Source organism: Rhipicephalus sanguineus, chromosome 6, assembly GCF_013339695.2.
Source record: "Rhipicephalus sanguineus isolate Rsan-2018 chromosome 6, BIME_Rsan_1.4, whole genome shotgun sequence".
In the NCBI taxonomy this organism is placed as follows: Eukaryota; Metazoa; Arthropoda; class Arachnida; order Ixodida; family Ixodidae; genus Rhipicephalus; species Rhipicephalus sanguineus.
Window position 1 is genome coordinate 8,344,132 of NC_051181.1, and position 8,639 is coordinate 8,352,770.

At 48.7% G+C, this 8,639-nt stretch overlaps 1 protein-coding gene across 1 annotated transcript; it reads left to right on the top strand.

The window, feature by feature from the left end:
* Positions 1-6,145: 6,145 nt before the first annotated feature.
* Positions 6,146-8,086, top strand: LOC119395759 (uncharacterized; the record flags this gene model as incomplete). The annotated part of the gene is given in 3 exon segments (XM_049416429.1): positions 6,146-6,813; positions 6,816-7,624; positions 7,676-8,086. Coding segments are annotated over 3 exon segments (1,536 nt in total), but the record flags the coding sequence as incomplete, so codon positions are not given.
* Between the last annotated feature and the right edge of the window lie 553 nt (positions 8,087-8,639).

Consider the following 8,639-nt stretch of genomic DNA (forward strand, 5'->3'; position numbering starts at 1 on the left):
CTCTTGCCTGCTGACCGATATCGGTTTTTGCCGTTTTTCAGCACGTCCGTGCTGCTCACATAAATTCCAGCCTTACCTTTAAACGGCTGTTTTTTTTTTTTCTGGTGACGTCTTTCGGTGCGTCAGGAAGGCCGTAGGCACAGGGTCTTCGGTGAGACGCGGACGATCGCGGGGTAGCTCCACAGCCTCACCGTTTCTCATGTGCCGGTTATGTCACTTCGATGAAGCTCTCGTCCAAGCGGCGTTCGCATCTTTATCAGCCCGCTTAATATTCAGGGCCCACCGTTCTGTAATAGAGAGGTCCTTTCGGACTTTAAACAACGAAAGATTCTCCAAGCACCTCGAGAGCTGATATGGTGGCGTTGCTGCTCTCGCCCTCTATCGGGCCAGCGGCGCACGTTTAGGATTGTCGCCTATGGGCCAGTCTGCATGTTTCAAGGCGGCGGCCGCTGTTCTACAAAAACGGCAACCGTAGTTCTTTTTTTTTTTGTCTGCGTATATAAATACGCTGTGCTAACTTATGTTTGCTTATGTTTTTCTTCCTGCCTCAAAAACCTCTCAAACTACAGCCGTTTAAAGCTGCAGTGTAGCGGAAAAACCAGCATGCAGGGACTCTTGTTAACTACTGTATTGTTAACGTAAGCATTCAACAAAACTTCGTCCCCTTTTCGCCTCAAGCCATACGAGAAAGACAGACCCCCCTCAGTCCTTCTTTTCGCTGAAACCGAAATGCAAGCCCTACAGAAAAAAACTACGGGAAAAAAAGCAGAGAAAACACAGCTGCTTGCGACGGAAACAAGTTCTGTTCCGTCCCTTGGACACCACGCGGGGAACAGTAGACCCCCCACACACAAACACCCTCACAACGCGCGCCCAAACACACACACACACACACACGCACACACGCACGCACGCACGCACACACACACACACACACACACACACACACACACACACACACACACACACACACACACACACACACGCACGCACGCACACACACACACACACACACACACACACACACACACACACACACACACAGTGAGACTGCAAGCGCTCATTCGTCGTCACTGGTTGTCGACTGCAAGGAAAGCGCATCGCCAGCCATGGCCGCCAGCCCGCGCGTGAACGTCAGGACAAGAAGCGACGATCGTGTGTTGTTCTGCGGTTTTCGTAGGATTGAAATTGCAATAACATGTGCTTCAAAAGGAGTTGTTCGCCGCATGGTAAGAAGTGCACGCGAGTGGTCAGTGTGTGGTCTGAAAGAAGAATTGATGTGCGCGATGGAATCTTCCGACATTATTGAGAAATGCACAGTGCCATTGAAGACCGTGGGCTACGACGTACGGGTGGAGATGAGCTTTTGATTTTTCAATGCTCTACGTGTGCTGAGCCATATCGAATTCTTTTCGTTCCCAACGAAGCGGACGCTGCAAATGCGTGTCTGATTCCGCACCGGCTACCCCTGCTCGCCGTTCTGGCTGGCAAGAAATCACTCGTGAAAGCAGAAGACGCAGACAGGCACATTGCTTCTAAAAAGACAGGGCGTGCAAACACGGACACACGAGAAAGAAGTCAGGACACCACAAACGCCGACAGGGGCGTAGCCAGAAATTTTTTTCGGGGGAGGTTCAACCATACTTTATGTATGCTCGTGCGTGCGTTTGTATGTGCGCGTGTATATATACGCAAGCAAAATTGAAAAAATTCGGGGGGGGTGTTGACCCCCCCCCCCCTTGGCTACGCCCCTGAACGCCGACTAATAACTGAAGAGACGCACAACGGCGGAGAGGAAATTCGAATTCGAAATTCGAACCGAACTTTGGCGTGCACTTACAATCTCGACAATGTCAAGATAGATTGGAAGGTAAGCCTCCTGTTAGCGATCTCTTATGTTCCAACAATCTCTAGTCAACGCATCGGTCCGTCTGCCCCAACGTTTATAGATACTTTTTCAGTTCCGTAACTCCTCCGCCGAAGGCGGCCGCCACTTTTACCCAGGCAGTGAGAGGGCGCCACAGTCGTGAATAGCGCTGTCGCGCGCGCGGGCACACGTGTTCTTTCCCGTAGTGCTTCGCCGCGTGCGGGGCTGACATGGAATGTTTTTCCTGGGTGTGTTGGCTGTGTATGCGCGAGGTTACTCTCGACGACTTCGGTGAATTCAGACAACCGAGCATTCCTTGCCACAGGAAGTCAAGCAGTTTTCAAGCTTTGCGATGCCAACTTGTTTCGTGCCCGGCTGTGCCAGCGGGTAGAAAAGCGGCACTTTTTTGCGCCGCCGCCCGATCCGCAGCATCTTGAAAGCTGGGTGCGAGCTATTTCTCACGCCGATAAACCGCGGAGAAAAACATGCAAGACCATATACCATAGCGACCAAGTTTAGCCACTTGTACCTTGCTTAGTGCATTTGAAAGCATCTGTGCAAAAAAAAAAAAAAAGCGTCGTGAAGTCCTCGTCCAGAAACATGCGATGAAAGAGAAAGTGTGCCAACAGCTTATGTCCATGCCATTCCGTGACCTCTTAGGGGCTTCTGACGACCGTGGGTACTGTGCACCATTACCAGAAGCAACGGCCTTTTGTTACCTGGCAGGCTACGTGGCTTTCAAATTGAAGAAAACAACGCGTTGCGAGGTCTGCAAATACGATGCCCTTGGTAGGCGGGATTCCCTGCCGCTTGAGTCCATGCTGGTCACTGTGCGCGAATGTGTCAGTGGTGGCCTTTCAGAGAAACTGCTTGCACGTAAGCACGTACGGCAGAGCGTGCTATCAAGCATGCTAGCAAGGACACATTTTTTGGTGACCTGTTTTGGGGTGTGCTGAATGCTCTTATAATGAGAGGCACAAACACTGTTGGCTTCACTTTTATTTACTCCCATGTACTTCTTTGCGCAAGCCAAATGCTTGGAAAACAGCAGTACCATTAGGGCATAGAGAGAGCGCAAGAAAGCAAGCTTTAACAATTAGCTGGCAGCAAACCTGCCAACACAAGCGTAACCAGGAAGGGGGTGGGGTCAAACTTCCTCGTCCGATATTTTTCGATTTTGCATGTGTATATATCCACGCACTCTTACAAACACACGCACGAACACACAAAAAATGTGATTGACCCTCCCCACCCCCAGGTCCGTAGCCTGGAATTTTTTTTTCGGGGGTGGGGGGTACTTGCTGAAAACCTTGACTATTTGAGAACAACACCTATTTTTATTATTTATTTTTGGTAAAAACACACACTTCAAACTTTTCGAGGCGGGGGGGCACTAGGGCCCCCCCTCTCCGGCTACGGGCCTGCCTCCCTCCCTCCCCGAATATAATGCCTCGTTATGCTACTGCCTGCCAACAATGCTGTGCAGTATCTAGGCGTGTAAAAAATTTCCACGTTCATTTTGCATACCAAGGATCTCGGTTTGCTTTCACAATGCATGTAATATTTTTTTGCGATGCCACCATGTTCGAATTAATTGACCAAAATGCATGTTGCTTGTCGTTTTGAAACAATACAAATGCGCATAATCATTTCGTACAATGCAAGGCTTTCGAAAACGCATAACGTTAAGCGCAATACCGAATCGACGAGGACGGGACAGGGAGTGACACACACACAAGCGCTAACTTTCAACAATGCTTTATTGTGAGCCGGATCACTGCATAAATACATGAAAATTGCGGACATCAGGCATGCGCAAATGTGAAGGATCTAGAAATGACAATTCTTTTCTGGACAATGATAATGAAGGTGCGCTGACACAATCTTGGCCTAACTCGTGTATGGTGGCTGATTCAACTATCAACCGCGTGGTCTCATCTTTGTGCGTGCGTACGACAGAGCACTCATGAAAAAGCAGGCGAACACCCACACGTGCTGCAATGCGCGGTTAACAAACCATCGCCACCCTTCTTTACATTGTTTTTGTGTTCTCTAAGCCTGTCGTTAAGGCAGCGCCCTGTCTGCCCCACGTAGAATTTCCCACACGAAAGGGGGAGCTTGTACACGACCCCTTCTTTGCATTCCACGTGGCGAACTCTGTGATTTTTTACGCAGCCGCGCGCTTTGTGAGCAGTTGGGTTGCTGAGCCTGCACAGCTTTCCCAGCTTGTTTGGAGCTGTAAAAGCGACGCCAATGTTTGCTCGAGCGCCCACTTTTTTTAAGTTGTGGGAAATCTTGTGAAGGTATGGCATGACAGCGAACTTCTTGCGGGAATTCTCACCTGCGGCGGCGTTCTGTTGGCGACTTGAAGGCTTTTTGAGCAGGGATTCTGCCACTGACACCAGAAGGTGGTCAGGGTAGCCTGCTTGTGCGAGGCGAGCCTTTTGGCGATCAAGACTGGTTGTCATTAAATGGCGGCATGATTTGTCTATAGCGTTGTCAAGGCAGTGCCTGACGCCGCTCCTCTTGACTAATTTCGAGTGGGATGACGAAAACGGCAGCAAAGGTTTGTTTCCCCTTGGATCATACAACCAGCACGTGTGTGTGTCGTGAAAATACAATCGAACATCTAAAAACTTAAGGGAACCGTTCTCTCCCGGGACTTCGTGAGTAAGCTGCAATGGCTCTAGGCAGTCACGGACAAGTGTGAGTAGGTTAGAAACTTCCGATTCAAATGAACCTTTGTCACAATTCATTAAAAACAGGTAGTCGTCAACGTATCTAAAACATTTAAAACACTAGTCCCAGTGAGATGCGTCTGCAGGGTTCTGTTGAGGCTACCTAAAAACAAGTCGCTTAATATGGGCGCGATACAGGACCCTATACAGATGCCTTGCTTCTGGATAAAAGGCTTTCCGTCCCAAAGGATGTAAGTGGAATCCAGGTAAGTAGCTAAAAGGTCTAAGAAGTTTCTAGACGAAATGCCAGAAGCGTCCTTAAAATCTATCCAGCCGAAATGAAACTAGAGCCCTCTTGATACATTCGAGCAAGGCAGTGCGGGGCAACGAGTAGTAGAAATCTTTGATATCAATAGATATGGCACACAGCCCTTCGTTAGTCCGGGGGGCAATAGCGTCCAAGACGTCTTGCGACTTTTTTATGAGGAACGGGTCATTTACTTCTAGTAACTTCAGCTTTTCTTGAAGGAACATTGCTAAGGCCTTCTGCCACGTGCCTATCTCGGAGACTATTACTCGTAGGGGTGTTTCTGGCTTATGTGTCTTTGCGCTAAAAAATATCTCGAGATGGTCCTTCTTGCATTTACCGAACTTTGTCAGCACACTATCTAATCTAAGCTTTTCACACAAGTCTTTTGCCCTTTTCTTGACAGCGGAAAGGCGTACATCCTCGCGGCAAACAAGTACGTCAGATATGGCTTTATTAGCCTTGGAAAGGTACAGGTCGTGGGACATTAACGCGAATCCTCCCTCCTTATCCGCGGTTAAAAGGCATAACGAATTGTCCTTGAGAAAGGAAATGACGCGTTGTACAGGAATTTTTGAAGATGTCTGCTTACATCGGGTTAACACGTCGACTCCTTCCGAGATGCATCGCGGTTCCTCTGATTCCGTTGCCTGGCGGGCGACCCGACGCACATGCGACAACAGTTCAGGTGCGGAGAGCTTCGGTTCCACGGCGAACTTTGGTCCCAAAGAGAGAACGTGCCGGACGGTGGGAGGGATGACCAAAGGCTCTTGCAAGTGGATGGCACCAGTGGCTCTCGGCGACTTGAGGGGAACTTGTGCGCGCAGGACACACAACAGCGGATCCAAGTAGCCTCGGTGATTTCACCGGCAATGCGGAGAGACTTTCGAAGTTGCTGCTTCGCCGCTTCTTCGTCCAAGTTGTCGAAGAATATCGAACTAAGCAGTTGTCGATAAATTCGTACTTGCCGGTAGCATTCAGATTTCAAAATCTTCGTGATTCTTTTACCGTGCCCTGTCGAAGGACGGAAACCACAGAAGAGTAGCTTGACGTCTTCTGGAAGCAAACCCTTGCGGATGCAAAAGGAATAGGAACGGGCCCTACACGTTGCAGCGGCGATGAGTGAAATGATGGTTTGAGGATCCGGAGACACATGTAAAAAGGGGCCATTTGTACTAGAAATGAACTTAGCAAGGGAATGCTTAGCAAGGGAAATGAACTTAGCAAGGGAATGAACTTAACTCGAAAGTCTCTCCGCATTGCCGGTGAAATCACCGAGGCTACTTGGATCCGCCTGTTGTGTGTCCTGCGCGCACAAGTTCCCCTCAAGTCGCCGAGAGCCACTGGTGCCATCCACTTGCAAGAGCCTTTGGTCATCCCTCCCACCGTCCGGCACGTTCTCTCTTTGGGACCAAAGTTCGCCGTGGAACCGAAGCTCTCCGCACCTGAACTGTTGTCGCATGTGCGTCGGGTCGCCCGCCAGGCAACGGAATCAGAGGAACCGCGATGCATCTCGGAAGGAGTCGACGTGTTAACCCGATGTAAGCAGACATCTTCAAAAATTCCTGTACAACGCGTCATTTCCTTTCTCAAGGACAATTCGTTATGCCTTTTAACCGCGGATAAGGAGGGAGGATTCGCGTTAATGTCCCACGACCTGTACCTTTCCAAGGCTAATAAAGCCATATCTGACGTACTTGTTTGCCGCGAGGATGTACGCCTTTCCGCTGTCAAGAAAAGGGCAAAAGACTTGTGTGAAAAGCTTAGATTAGATAGTGTGCTGACAAAGTTCGGTAAATGCAAGAAGGACCATCTCGAGATATTTTTTAGCGCAAAGACACATAAGCCAGAAACACCCCTACGAGTAATAGTCTCCGAGATAGGCACGTGGCAGAAGGCCTTAGCAATGTTCCTTCAAGAAAAGCTGAAGTTACTAGAAGTAAATGACCCGTTCCTCATAAAAAGTCGCAAGACGTCTTGGACGCTATTGCCCCCCGGACTAACGAAGGGCTGTGTGCCATATCTATTGATATCAAAGATCTCTACTACTCGTTGCCCCGCACTGCCTTGCTCGAATGTATCAAGAGGGCTCTAGTTCATTTCGGCTGGATAGATTTTAAGGACGCTTCTGGCATTTCGTCTAGAAACTTCTTAGACCTTTTAGCTACTTACCTGGATTCCACTTACATCCTTTGGGACGGAAAGCCTTTTATCCAGAAGCAAGGCATCTGTATAGGGTCCTGTATCGCGCCCATATTAAGCGACTTGTTTTTAGGTAGCCTCAACAGAACCCTGCAGACGCATCTCACTGGGACTAGTGTTTTTAAATGTTTTAGATACGTTGACGACTACCTGTTTTTAATGAATTGTGACAAAGGTTCATTTGAATCGGAAGTTTCTAACCTACTCACACTTGTCCGTGACTGCCTAGAGCCATTGCAGCTTACTCACGAAGTCCCGGGAGAGAACGGTTCCCTTAAGTTTTTAGATGTTCGATTGTATTTTCACGACACACACACGTGCTGGTTGTATGATCCAAGGGGAAACAAACCTTTGCTGCCGTTTTCGTCATCCCACTCGAAATTAGTCAAGAGGAGCGTCGTCAGGCACTGCCTTGACAACGCTATAGACAAATCATGCCGCCATTTAATGACAACCAGTCTTGATCGCCAAAAGGCTCGCCTCGCACAAGCAGGCTACCCTGACCACCTTCTGGTGTCAGTGGCAGAATCCCTGCTCAAAAAGCCTTCAAGTCGCCAACAGAACGCCGCCGCAGGTGAGAATTCCCGCAAGAAGTTCGCTGTCATGCCATACCTTCACAAGATTTCCCACAACTTAAAAAAAGTGGGCGCTCGAGCAAACATTGGCGTCGCTTTTACAGCTCCAAACAAGCTGGGAAAGCTGTGCAGGCTCAGCAACCCAACTGCTCACAAAGCGCGCGGCTGCGTAAAAAATCACAGAGTTCGCCACGTGGAATGCAAAGAAGGGGTCGTGTACAAGCTCCCCCTTTCGTGTGGGAAATTCTACGTGGGGCAGACAGGGCGCTGCCTTAACGACAGGCTTAGAGAACACAAAAACAATGTAAAGAAGGGTGGCGATGGTTTGTTAACCGCGCATTGCAGCACGTGTGGGTGTTCGCCTGCTTTTCATGAGTGCTCTGTCGTACGCACGCACAAAGATGAGACCACGCGGTTGATAGTTGAATCAGCCACCATACACGAGTTAGGCCAAGATTGTGTCAGCGCACCTTCATTATCATTGTCCAGAAAAGAATTGTCATTTCTAGATCCTTCACATTTGCGCATGCCTGATGTCCGCAATTTTCATGTATTTATGCAGTGATCCGGCTCACAATAAAGCATTGTTGAAAGTTAGCGCTTGTGTGTGTGTCACTCCCTGTCCCGTCCTCGTCGATTCGGTATTGCGCTTAACGTTATGCATATGTCGCACCAACAAGGCCAAAGATCCACCCTTACTTTCGAAAACGTCACATAACGCGAAGTTGCAAAATTATTACGCACAGAACATGGTGTGCTCTTGGCTAGACCACATTTTTTCGTGTTAATGAACGCACTAGAATTACTGAAATGATATGTGTCCGTCAGTTCTCGCGAAATCCGGGACACGCTTGCCAACCGCGAAATATTCTCGGCGAATAATTCGAGTATGTTGATAGAGCAATGTTTGATTCGTACTACAAAATGTTGTAAATTTCCCCGTGTTTGAGAGATGTTATGTAACCCTTAGTTTTCTACGTTTGAAATTCTTATTTTTGCAGCATGCTCAA